Genomic DNA, 14,131 nt, shown 5'->3' with positions numbered 1-14,131 from the left:
GTAGGAAGTTCAGTAGATAGGAGGAAGGGATATATACTAATTAATAATATCAGTATTTTTAGACTCCAGTGTTTCAAGTGTTTTTATTTAATTAAATAGGAGCTCTAAGATATTATGTTACTCTGTGCACTTTTGGACTAGGACAGATTTAAACGAATAGAAGTAAAATTGCAAAATATTTATTTACTTTTTAATTTTTGAAAATGCTAAATCATTTCATAGTTAAAGATGAAAGGATAATATCTTTTCCTCACCATGATACATTATACATTTTACATAGTCACATCAGAGTTATAGATTTTCTATTTCATATAAACTATTGGCGGAAGTATTTCTGCTATCTCCCTGTTTTCAGGGCTCTTCTGTTAAAAATTATTAAAATTTCCTAGATTACCAGTCTCATGGTCAGTACAGAAGTTACAGTGAAAGTTAATGAAGATTCTTCAATGAGTTTCTCAGTTTACCTACTCATGAAATAATAAATGATGACATTTAATCTCTTTCATCTTAATGTAGTGACATTCAGTATTTTGTAAAGTGATTGTTGTGAAATGTTCAAGTCAGTAGAAGACAGGCATTATGTAGTTATAAGATTAATATGCTCTTAATATATTTATGGCTATTACGTCGTAAATATCCACAATGGCTTGAGGTTAATCAGATCATATCACAGGAGTGTTTGAAGTGGTACCATGCTACGAGCCCCAAATTTTATCAAGATTTTACTAAGTTTTCTAAAAAATTAGAAAAGATTTTACTTTTAGATATAGCAACTGAGACCTAACATTATGTGTTTGTTCTATAGATTGTTCCCAGGCTTTCCTTGAGGTTAGCAAAGGAAGGCTCTGGGCCCCTTATTTGCATGGTCTCCTTCCAAGGTCCTGGGAGGAGGCCTAGCAATGTGTTTATAAAATTTGCCAAAAATATTTGTATATTCTTTGTTCTTAAGGCTCCCCTCCTCTACCCAACAACCTAAACTGCAGGCCCCTCAGATCCTGGATTCATTCCTGATTGCAATTACTGGTCCAGGGTAGAGTAGTTATCGAGGTCCCTTCCTGAGGCTGTGTATGTCACACAGCTTAAAGCCCCTTTAACAGTAAAACAAAAGAAATCACAACAGCAGGAGCTTTGCTGCCTTGTCCCAACTCGGTTTAATACAGTGAAACGAAAATGCTACACTTCTGCCACCAAATAGAGGGCATTTGTACATGCTGTCTTTCACAGTGCGTAGTTTCTTTGATAGTAACCAATCTCAACACTCTCCCTTTATCCTCCCTTGTATATTCCCAGGGGATAAATTAAAATGTAATCGTCTCTCAGCCCATTTTGTGTCTTACTCATCTGGGGCCGGTTAGCTCAGTTGGTGAGAGTGGGGTGCTAATGAGACCATGTGGGCCTATTAGCTTTCCTGCTCATGGTCACAGTCTAAGCTCCAGCAGGTACCTCACCATGGCTTGCCGTTCATCGCCATCGAGATGAAGGCAGGAAGTTGGGAAGGTCTGTGAAAACTCATTTTCCCTGGCGGAGGATAAAGAAATCACAGCAGCAACAAGAAACAAACCCAATGCTTGGTAGCCTCACCTAGAGAGGATTTTTTTTTTTCTTAACACCATACTGTTGCCTAGATCAATAAAATTCAATGGTTTGTCAGTGACAGGGCCATGAGGAGACCTAGTGTGAAAAAACATGGCTGCCCTCCCCACCCAGTAATCTTTCCCCCCAATAATCCTAATCTGCCATAATAATCTTTATGTGCGTGCTAAATCACTTCAGTCGTGTCTGACTCTGCGACCCTATGGACCATAGCCTGCCCAGCTCCTCTGTCCATGGGATTCTCCTAGCAAAAACACTGGAGTGGGTTGCCATGCCCTTCTCCAGGGAATCTTCTCGAACCAGGGACCGAACCTGTGTGTCTTATGTCTCCTCCATTGGCAGGCAGATTATTTACCACCAGGGCCACCTGGGAAGCCATAACAATCTTTATAGATGAACTAAATATTATTTGAAACCTTCCTTCACCTAGTCTCCTCTCTTCAGCCATTCTGTGAATATCACATTAGCAATTCACTTGTCCCCTGGAACCACATTTTTTGTAATATGTTGTATATTTCAGTCTATATCACTAAACCTTTTCTTTTTTTTTTCAAAACTCTTCATTGGATACCTTTTGATAGTGATGACTTAGCCACTCCAGTTAAAAACTGCATGCATACATATGTGTGGGTGTGTGCATGCACACATGCAGGTATGTGTATACAATACCCCGTGCTTCTCATACTGTTTTTATGTAGCATTTCACATCTGTATCAAAAGACAGTTTGGGAGTGGTCTTCTGCTTAAAGTTTTCCCCACCAGAGAGCAAAACAGATGGAATTCTCTGCCACTGGTTTTGATCCCTGAGTGCTTGTTTTGTTTGTTTTTTATTTTGATTTTTGTAACTGGTCAACCTAAAAGTAATCAATGGCTTAGGAATCCATTTTGACTCAATTCACTAAATATTTCTTGAGTGTCTACTCATGCCAGGCATTTAAAAGAGTAAGAAACAGATAAAAAGGTAAATTAGAAATAGTCTCTATCCTCTACAAATATATGATCTAGCAATAGTAAGATGATGGATTAATTTTTGTTTTTGATCCCCTTAGTTTCTGATTTCTACCTGATCCTTTGTATTATTTAGCTTTGAGCTTTTTTTTTCCCCCTCTGTAGAGTGATTTTTTTTTATATGAGCCATTAAAGGTTTTGTTTTATTTTGTGTTGTTTTGGTGGTGGTGGTGCTCTGTTAAACCGCTGATAATTAAAACCCCTTGCATCCATTTATCATGGATTTGCATTGAGATATCTCTAGTCTCCAGGCTTTCTGTGGCTTTTTTGCTTTTCTCAGCTCTTGTTATTTTCCCCTTCCCCCCAAACCCTTTTTCTCATGCCTGTTGTTAAAATTAAGTAGTCATTGATTTTTAAAATACTTTCTTTCCTAGTGCTATACTGAAGTTAATTGAATTACCAATGTTATTATATAGTGATTTAGCAACAAATAATTTTTACGGCAGTTCTTGTTCATGTCTCAGTAACAAAGTTAAAATCCACCCCCCCCCAACTAAGAAAAAAGTCATTTACCCTTTTACCAGATCCTTCTCTAGGAATCACCTGCTATTATGCTGTTGGTTATAATTCGTGGCCTGCTCTACAGCTTCTTACCACCTACAGGGAGATCCAAACCATAACTTGTTCCCTCTTGCTTGCTCAACTTTATACCTATGATACCCACAATAATCTATCAATCCTTCACCTACCTTCCTCCCTTCAATGCTTCCCCTTATTTGGAGACTTCCATGATTAATAAGGTCAGAAAAGCCAGGTTTAGTTGAGGATAACTATTCACTTTTGATTCTTGAATGTATTTTTCTTCACTCTCTTTTGGGCCACAGTGGCTTATTTATTAACAAGTATGATTAGTACATAAACACCACTATCAGCTTGCATCTGTTTATAAAGTTCACTCTCAATTACTGAGGGACCAATCAACTAGTCTGGAGATTATGTGGGCCTCCTTCGGTGTCCCAGTAACACCAGTCAAAGAGTGTGGAGATGACCAAGGAAAAACTGAAAATGATTCACTTGTGCTCTTTGTGAACATCTAGTAAAGTCTGATGAAAATGAAAATGATACATTTCATTGTGCTTTGGGATTATCCAAGGATAGAAATATGCATGGTGATGGTGAAAGGGACTGCTTTTTATACTATATAAATGCTTGTAAATGAGTAATAAAATTAAGATATTATGAGTGCTAAAAGTTAAGAGTGCTATATTTCTGGCATTAAAATCAAGTCAACAAATTGTTACCACATGTTTCAGTTCAGTTCAGTCCAGTCACTGAGTCGTGTCCGACTCTTTGAAACCCCATGAATCGCAGCACGCCAGGCCTCCCTGTCCATCACCAACTCCCGGAGTTCACCCAGACTCACGTCCATTGAGTCAGTGATGCCATCCAGCCATCTCAACCTCTGTCATCCCCTTCTCCTCCTGCCCCCAATCCCTCCCAGCATCAGAGTCTTTTCCAATGAATCAACTCTTCACATGAGGTGGCCAAAGTATTGGAGTTTCTGCTTTAGCATCATTCCTTCCAAAGAACACCCAGGGCTGATCCTCTTTAGGATGGACTGTTTGGATCTCCTTGCAGTCCAAGGGACTCTCAAGAGTCTTCTCCAACACCACAGTTCAAAAGCATCAATTTTTCAGGCTCAGCTTTCTTCACAGTCCAACTCTCACATCCATACATGACTATAGGAAAAACCATAGCCTTGACTAGATGGACCTTTGTTGGCAAAGTAATGTCTCTGCTTTTCAGTATGCTGTCTAGGTTGGTCATAACTTTTCTTCCAAGGAGTATACGTCTTTTAATTTCATGGCTGCAGTCACCATCTGCAGTGATTTTGGAGCCCAAAAAAATTAAGTCTGACACTGTTTCCACCGTTTCCCCATATATTTGCCATGAAGTGATGGGACCAGATGCCATGATCTTAGTTTTCTGAACGTTGAGCTTTAAGCCAACTTTTTCACTCTCCTCTTTCACTTTTCATCGAGAGGCTTTTTAGTTCTTCTTCACTTTCTGCCATAAGGGTGGTGTCATCTGCATATCCATCTTATAAAAGAAAATGTTTAGTTGTCCACCTTTAAACAGGAGCTTAGAGGGAAGGCCTCAATTATGATATTGACTTCAGGCCAGGATTAGCCTAAGTGAGTTAAGTATCTTGCATTCATCCAACAATAATTTTACTGACACTGGATATTATTCAAGTTACTACAAAGAGATCTAGGCTGTTATTAGGTTTTATTTCTTTATACTACCTTGAGGAATAACTCATTTTAAGTAATAAATCAATGTTCCTAAGATGTCTGTGTAAACTAGAGATATTTATTTGAGGCATCGTTTTTCACTGAATTGTATTATTATTCAAAGGTGCTTCAGAATCCTTTAAGATCAAAATGCGGTGGCTCCTAAAGTTTTTCCTTTACAGGATTCCATCTCTCTCCCCATTCTTAGTTACCAAGTAGTTATTATTCTATAAATAAATAGTTAAGAATGTGAATTTTAGTAATTATGTAAAAGAACATTTACGTGAACACTTTACTATTTGTTTCTAAAGCCTGACTTCTTCAATTTGTGTAATCTTGCTACAAGTATTAAATTCACATCCATAGATTTTAATACAATTAGCGCTTTACTTCAGAAATTGAGTGCTTTATATTTTTGAATCCTGTAGAATGAGGGTCAGCAAAATTTTCTCTAAATGACTAACAAATAGGTCAGCCTTTGTGGGACAAGAGACAAGATTTGAGGATACTACATAGGTTCTTCTGTAATGAGAAAAAACAGATATCCATGCTTTTCGTTATGTCAGTCTACAAGTGAGCAGAGTGTAATTTATTTATGGAAACTGAAACATGAATTGCATATAATTTTCATGTGTTATGAGATATTACAATGTAGAAAATAACAAATGCTGGAGAGGATGTGGGACAAGAGAACCCTCCTATACTGTTGGTGGGGTTGTAAATTGGTCCAGCCACTACAGAGAATGGTAAGGAGGTGCCTCAGAAATCTAAAAAATAGAGAGTTGCCATATGATCTATTACAGGCTTCCCAGGTGGCTAAGATGGTAAAGAATCTGCCTGCCAGTGCAGGAGATGTGGGTTCAAACCTTGGGTCTGGAAGATCTCCTGGAGCAGGAAATGGCAACCCACTCCAGTGTTCTTGCCTGGGAAATCCCATGCCCACAGGAACCTGGAAGGCTACAGTCCATGGGGTCAAAAAAGAGTCGGACATGACTTAGTGACTAAACAACAACAATGACGTGGATCCATGAATACCACCCCTAAGCATAGATCCAGATAAAACTTTGGAAAGATACATGCAGCCCTATGTTCATATCAGTGCTATCTTATAGTACCCCATATATATATATAAAAGCTAATTGTGTGTATATTGGAATATATATATATATAATGTAATATTAGCCATAAAAAGGAAGGAACTTTTCAATACCATTTACAGCAAATAGATGGACCTAAAGATTATCATACTAAGTAAAGGAAGTCAGAAAGAGAAAGACAAATACCATATGATATCGTTTATGTGTGGAATGTAAAATCTGACACAAAGGAAGTTATCTATGAAACAGAGACAGACTCACAGATACAGAGAACAGACTTGTGGTTGCCAGGAGGATGGGTGAGGGGGTTGCATTGAAAGTTTGGGACTGCAAACTATTATTATTATATGCAAGCTATTATTATTATAACTAGAATGGATAAACAATAAGGTCCTGCTGTATAGCACAGGGTGCTATAGTCAATACCCTGTGATAAACCAAAATGGGAAATAATATTTAAAAGTATATGCATATAATATATAAAACTGAACCACTTTGCTGTACACCAGAAACTAATATTGTATATATCAACTACAAACAAAATAGAGAAACCACTCTTAGCATTCTGGCCATACAAAAACAGGGCAGGCTGAATTGGTTCAGGGGCTGTGGTTTGCCAACTATTACCCTAGAACACAAGCTCTTGAACAGTAAGTACTCTATAATCCCGGGGTGAGTTTCATGAGGTCCTTGAACTTCTTGAGATCACAGTTTGTACCCATATGAATTTTTCCATGGGCAGGGTCCACAGCTCTTATTAGACTCCCAGAGAAGTTCAGGACTTGAAAAATATTAGGTGCCACTGTTCTAGAGACAATTCGCCAAATTTTAGAATGCATTTCCTAAGGCCCCAATAGTTCTAAGTACTTGGGGCTTCCCAGGTGGCACTAGTGGTAAAGAATCTGCCTGGCAACACAGGAGACAGAAGAGACGTGGGTTTGATCCCTGGGTTGGGGCGATCCCCTGGAGGAGGGCATGGAAACCCACTCCAGTATTCTTGCCTGGAGAATCCCATGGACAGAGGAGCCTGGCGGGCTACAGTCCATAGGGTCACAAAGAGTCAGACGTGATTAAAGCGACTAGCACACACACACGTGCAAGTAACCAGTAACTTGTGGGAATTCCTACCCTAGCAGCTAATACTGCAAGACACATTGAGGGTAAATAATTGTCTAGGTGATCTTTTTATTCATATAGTCAGTTGTTGCCATCATTCTTGTTGGTTTTACAAGATTCAAGAAAGATGAAAATCCATACCCTTTGTTCTAAGAGAAAAGCTTTCTCATATTTTCAAATATTTAGTAAACGATTTGTAGGCTTGAGTGAACATCTGAAACATATTTAAGTGCCTGGTCAATTTGGGCTGTATATAGAAATCAGATTCAACCTGTTAGGTACCTTTTTATTTAAAATTAAGACTACCCCACAGGTTGGTTCATGTTTAGCTCAACTTACATCAAGGGCTGCAAGACAGGTACAGGAAGGATTAAATTTGCTTATTAAAATTGAATGTGTGAACTTGCGGCTGCCTGATATAACAGGTGGCTGTTAAATAAAGCTAAGCCCTTGAATGTTCAAATTCATGAAATGGAATACTTACCCTGGGGCAGAGGTGGTGGTGAAAAACAGAAATGTCCATTTGAAAATAAATAAGAAACTCAGGAGTTCCAGCTGTGCCCAAGGGTTGAGAATTTTAAAAAAGAAAAAAAAAAAAAGACCTACTTCTTCTCAATAAACAGCATTATAGAATCAAGTTTATACCAAAGAGGAAATAGTTGTAAAATCTACAATGCTAACTTTAAAATGTAAATATGATACAGTATAATCTTACAAACCCTAAGCTTTTTCAGCAAGCCCCTTGCACTATTTATATAGACTTCCAATTAATTTACAGCTTGTTTTCATGAGATTGGAACATATAACAAACCTAAGAAGGTTAAAATATATTCCAGGTTAACCAGTAAATTTTCCCCCAAAAATGAAGGAAAAAAATACAGAAGTTCAGAGCTATTATAACAGGAAGCATTGCTACATGTCCATTATTCCTAAATATTATTAATTGATCAGTATTTATTAGTGATTAATAATTTTGTAATCTAGATAATTCACTCATCTGCCAGTTTTCCTTTTAATTCAATAGCTTTAGAAAATATAATAATGGCTCTTCTTGGTTCTGTACTTTTACCATTTGAGATTTTTGCTAATTTTGAGACAGCCTGAATCATCAAATTGATAGTCTGTCTTCAGTTCAGTTCAGTCACTCAGTCGTGTCCGACTCTTTGCGACCCCATGAATCGCAGCATGCCAGGCCTCCCTATCCATCACCAGCTCCCGGAGTTTACCCAAACCCATGTCCATCGAGTCGGTGATGCCATCCAGCCATCTCATCCTCTGTCGTCCCCTTTTCCTCCTGACCCAACCCGTCCCAGCATCAGGGTGTTTTCCAATGAGTTAACTCTTAGCGTGAGGTGGCCAAAGTATTGGAGTTTCAGCTTTAGCATCAGTCCTTCCAATGAACACCCAGGACTGATCTCCTTTAGAATGGACTGGTTGGATCTCCTTGCAGTCCAAGGGACTCTCAAGAGTCTTCTCCAACACCACAGTTCAAAAGCATCAATTCTTGGGCGCTCAGCCTTCTTCACAGTCCAACTCTCACATCCATACATGACCACTGGGAAAACCATAGCCTTGACTAGACGGACCTTTGTTGGCAAAGTAATGTCTCTGCTTTTGAATATGCTATCTAGATTGGTCATAACTTTCCTTCCAAGGAGTATGCGTCTTTTAATTTCATGGCTGCAGTCACCATCTGCAGTGATTTTGGAGCCCCCAAAAATAAAGTCTGACACTGTTTCCCCATCTATTTCCCATGAAGTGATGGGACCAGATGCCATGATCTTCGTTTTCTGAGTGTTGAGCTTTATGCCAACTTTTTCACTCTCCTCTTTCACCTTCATCAAGAGGCTTTTTAGTTCCTCTTCACTTTCTGCCATAAGGGTGGTGTCATCTGCATATCTGAGGTGATTGATATTTCTCCCGGCAATCTTGATTCCAGCTTGTGCTTCTTCCAGCCCAGCGTTTCTCATGATGTACTCTGCATAGAAGTTAAATAAGCAGGGTGACAATATACAGCCTTGATGTACTCCTTCTCCTATTTGGAACCAGTCTGTTGTTCCATGTCCCGTTCTAACTGTTGCTTCCTGACCTGAATTCCTGATTTCTCAAGAGGCAGGTCAGGTGGTCTGGTATTACCATCTCTTTCAGAATTTTCCACAGTTTATTGTGATCCACACAGTCAAAGGCTTTGGCATAGTCAATAAAGCAGAAATAGATGCTTTTCTGGAACTCTTGCTTTTTCCATGATCCAGCAGATGTTGGCAATTTGATCTCTAGTTCCTCTGCCTTTGGTAAAACCAGCTTGAACATCTGGAAGTTCACGGTTCACGTATTGCTGAAGCCTGGCTTGGAGAATTTTGAGCATTACTTTACTAGTGTGTGAGATGAGTGCAGTTGTGCAGTAGTTTGAGCATTCTTTTGCATTGTCTTTCTTTGGGATTGGAATGAAAACTGACCTCTTCCAGTCCTGTGGCCACTGCTGAGTTTTCCAAATTTGCTGGCATATTGAGTTCAGCACTTTCACAGCGTCATCTTTCAGGATTTGAAATAGCTCAACTGGAATTCCATCACTTCCACTAGCTTTGTTAGTAGTGATGCTTTCTAAGGCCCACTTGACTTCACATTCCAGGATGTCTGGCTCTAGGTGAGTGATCACACCATTGTGATTATCTGAGTCGTGAAGATCTTTTTTGTACAGTTCTTCTGTGTATTCTTACCACCTCTTCTTAATATCTTCTGCTTCTGTTAGGTCCATACCATTTCTGTCCTTTATCGAGCCCATCTTTGCATGAAATGTTGCCTTGGTATCTGTAATTTTCTTGAAGAGATCTCTAGTCTTTCCCATTCTGTTGTTTTCCTCTATTTCTTTGCATTGATCGCTGAGGAAGGCTTTCTTATCTCTTCTTGCTATCCTTTGGAACTCTGCATTCAGATGGTTATATCTTTCCTTTTCTCCTTTGCTGTTCGCTACTCTTCTTTTCAAAGCTATTTGTAAGGCCTCCTCAGACAGCCATTTTGCTTTTTTGCATTTCTTTTCCATGGGGATGGTCTTGATCCCTGTCTCCTGTACAATGTCACGAACCTCATTCCATAGTTCAGCAGGCACTCTATCTATCAGATCTAGGCCCTTAAATCTATTTCTCACTTCCACTGTATAATCATAAGGGATTTGATTTAGGTCATACCTGAATGGTCTACTGATTCTCCCTACTTTCTTCAATTTAAGTCTGAATTTAGCAATAAGGAGTTCATGACCACAGTCAGCTCCTGGTCTTGTTTTTGCCGACTGTATAGAGCTTCTCCATCTTTGGCTACAAAGATTATAATCAGTCTGATTTCAGTGTTGACCATCTGGTGATGTCCATGTGTAGAGTCTTCTCTTGTGTTGTTGGAAGAGTGTATTTGCTATGACCAGTGTGTTCTCTTGGCAGAACCCTATTAGCCTTTGCCCCATTTGCCTGTTACTCTGGATGTTTCTTGACTTCCTACTTTTGCATTTCAGTCCCCTATAATGAAAAGGACATCTTTCTAAAAGGTCTTGTAGGTCTTCATAGAACTGTTCAACTTCAACTTCTTCAGCGTTACTGGTCGGGGCATAGGCTTGGATCACTGTGATACTGAGTGGTTTGCCTTGGAAACGAACAGATATCATTCTGTCGTTTTTGAGATTGCATCCAAGTACTGAATTTTGGACTCTTTTGTTGACTATGATGGCTACTCCATTTCTTCTAAGGGATTCCTGCCCACAGTAGTAGATATAATGGTCATCTGACTTAAATTCACCCATTCCAGTCCGTTTTAGTTCACTGATTCCTAGAATGTCGACGTTCACTCTTGCCATCTCCTGCTTGACCACTTCCAATTTGCCTTGATTCATGGACCTGACATTCCAGGTTCCTATGCAATATTACTCTTTATAGCATCAGACCTTGCTTCTATCAACAGTCACATCCACAACTGGGTGTTGTTTTTGCTTTGGTTCCATCTCTTCATTCTTTCTTGTGTTATTTCTCCATTGATCTCCAGTAGCATATTGGGCACCTACCCACCTGGGGAGTTCCTCTTTCAGTATCCTATCATTTTGCCTTTTCATACTGTTCATGGGGTTCTCAAGGCCAAGAATACTGAAGTGGTTTGCCATTCCCTTCTCCAGTGGACCACATTCTGTCAGACGAAGTCTTAGCTCATTATATAAAATAATATCACATCAGTTAATTCCTGAAGCTTTGTATCTCATTCTGTGAGAAGTATGATATGTTCCTATAACCTGTTATATCACAGTGCTAGTTAGGGTGGGTCAGCCTTTGGCTTTTGTCCTCAAACCTTAAGGCACTTCCTCTGACTGCCCCATCATCTTTCCTCCCACGTGGTGTCACCCCTTTCCTCTTAAAACTCTTGGCCACCATGCCTTCTCTACTTACCGTGATGAGTCTTACTAGTTTGGAAGCGGGCGGGACATGTTCTTTCCATTGTTCCTAATTTGCCAGTTAGCTAATGATAAATTCACTGTGGAGAAGGAAATAATAACCCACTCCAGTATTTTTGCCTGGAAAATTCCATGGACAGAGGAGCCTGTGGGCTACAGTCCATGGTGTTGCAAAGAGTTGGACACAACTTAGCAAGTAAACAAAACTCATCTAAGGCTTCCCCAGTGGCTCAGTGGTAAAGAATCCGCCTGCAGTGCAGGAGACACAGGAGCCACACGTTCAGTCTTTGGGTGGGGAAGGTCCCCTGGAGTAGGAAATGGCAACCCACTCCAGTATTCTTGCCTGGAAAAATTCCATAGACAGGAGGAGCCTGGCAGGGCTACAGTCCATGTGATTACAAAAGATTTGGAAACAACTTAGTGACTAAACAACAAAGTCATCTTAAGGTAGAGTGCTAATGGGGAAGCCCTTCCTTCCAAGGTGAATGTGGTTTATAACACGGGTTTCATGGAGAAGGCTATGCTGGTGAAAATTTCAACTCCAGCTAGGGGGTGGCTGCATGAATATAGACTGTCCCTCACTTCCTACTCTACAGAGTCCTACTCTACCTCCATTTAGAACCGTTCCTATTATTGTGATCTAGCACAGGATGTGGGCACAGCTTGACAGTGCAACAGATGTTTTTTTTTTTAGTGAAAGAAATTAAAAAGAAAGCAAGAACACATGCTCTTAGTAATACATGAGACATCACCGGTTGTACCGCAGTGCACCTACAGTATAAAGTCACTATTAGAAATATACTACGTTTAACCAGGATTTGTTATTCATTCATTAAAACGTTTACATTTATTTTTAAATTATGTCATTGATTTTATCAGTCATTCACTATGTATATTGGGTGCTGTAGGGGAGGCAAGAGAACTATCAAAGAAATTATCACCACATTGAGAAGAAAAGATGCTCCCATGTGGAACACACTGGAAAACAGCACAGTAAAGTGATACATTATTTCATCACAGATAATAATAAAGGCAATACATATATTACACTCTTTGAGATCAGGACTGGTAAAAAATTTAAAAACCCAGTAATAGCCTTTTGCATTTCCAAGCCTTTACCAGTTATACTCTAGTGTATGTACCTTATAATCCTGTTATCTCTCCCTGCCTAACAGGAATCCTATTTAGGATATTTAGGGCCCTCTTTTAAACTGTGCATATTATCTGGTCCCTTAGATAAAGACAAGGCTAGTCAAGTCAGATTCGTTTGTAAAATAAGACCTCTTTTAAAAAAATGACCATACCATTCTCCTTTTAGGTAGACAGCAAGAAGTTGTGAAAGCTCTCACCTTTTAAAATCCACTCCTTTCTTCCTCCCTCTTTGCCTGTCTTCATAATTGATAGTGGGCTGGGAAGAAAAGCAAGTGTTCGGTAGGGCAGGTGGGAACCATGGTGGGACCAGAAGCTTTGGAGCAAAGCAGTACTGCCAGGAAGAGAAAGGAGGACAGTGAAATGAATGGGGCCTTCAGAATGCCCACATATATGATATCGATGGTGACAAGGTTTTTACGTAAAAGTGGAAGTGCTAGGGAAAACATGTTTGGAACAGACTCCATCAGTGCGATTTGATTTACCTAACTCATAAATGTTAAAATTATGTGGCTTGGTTTATCAGCTTACCAGTAAGTTTGTTACTCAAAGAGATTTGTTGGTTTAAAAGGAACTCTTATATGGGAATTAATATGATACTAAAAATAAATCAGAAGATACAGTGGTAAATTTTGATATGGCTTATGCTTTTTGAAAGACTGCTTCTTTGTGTAATAATAGGAATAATCTATTGACCTCTAACACCTTTTTTTCTTCTTTTAAACATACAGAATTCTTTTCCTGTGAATCCTGCAATTGCAGCTAATCCTGCCATGGCTTACAATCCTTACTTACCTCATCATCCTGGGATGGGCCTGGTCCCCGCCGAACTGGTACAAAACGCACCTGTTCTGATTTCTGGAAACCCACCTCTGCCACTGCCAGGGCCTGTTGCTCCAAAACCGATACGTTCAGATAAACTGGAGGTATTTGTGTAGAAATCTATGAATACTCATAAGGGTAGATATTAGCCTTATGCATAAACATTTCCAGAACCTGGTGTCTTAAATGCTTTAAATAAGTACATCTGGGTTTTAAGCTGCTGGAATATAACCTCAGAGAAGTATTAGACGTTTTACTGCTGCAGTTTTACCCTGTTATGAAGTGCACAGTTGTACAGTAGGTCAAACAATGTCTTAGTTTGCCCGGCTGCTGATTGTGTGTCTCCTCTGTTATGGCACAGAGAGTCTGGTGGGCATGCTCCAGCTTTACAGTCTGGAATTACAGTCTGTATTCACTGGTGGATCTCTACTTGCTAGAATAATCAAACTGAAAATAAAAGACCCATTAACTGCCTATGAATGCAGAATGTAAATGAGTCTCATAGAGTCTAAACCTGTTTCTCCATATTATGAATGATGTACTAGATCAGAAATATCCTTATACCTAAGAAAAGGAAACTAAAAATTGCAAACAGCTTTTTGATTTATGGAAATCCTTCAAACTATGTCCTTTTTCATAAGTTGAAATAAATAACTAGTCAGTTTCTTACAAAGTCAGCTCCATTG

General features: G+C 39.3%; 1 protein-coding gene across 13 annotated transcripts in view; it reads left to right on the top strand.

The window, feature by feature from the left end:
* The window catches only part of MBNL3 (muscleblind like splicing regulator 3), a 121,112-nt gene that overhangs the window by 88,186 nt on the left and 18,795 nt on the right, over positions 1-14,131 (top strand). For all 13 annotated transcript variants that reach the window (XM_070783680.1, XM_070783679.1, XM_070783676.1 and 10 more), the window contains one exon: positions 13,355-13,549. In XM_070783680.1, coding sequence (XP_070639781.1) covers positions 13,355-13,549 — 195 coding nt within the window. The remainder of the gene's footprint in view (positions 1-13,354; positions 13,550-14,131) is intronic.

This window comes from Bos indicus, chromosome X (genome assembly GCF_029378745.1).
Source record: "Bos indicus isolate NIAB-ARS_2022 breed Sahiwal x Tharparkar chromosome X, NIAB-ARS_B.indTharparkar_mat_pri_1.0, whole genome shotgun sequence".
Taxonomy (NCBI): Eukaryota; Metazoa; Chordata; class Mammalia; order Artiodactyla; family Bovidae; genus Bos; species Bos indicus.
This window is presented reverse-complemented; position numbering and strand designations above follow the sequence as displayed.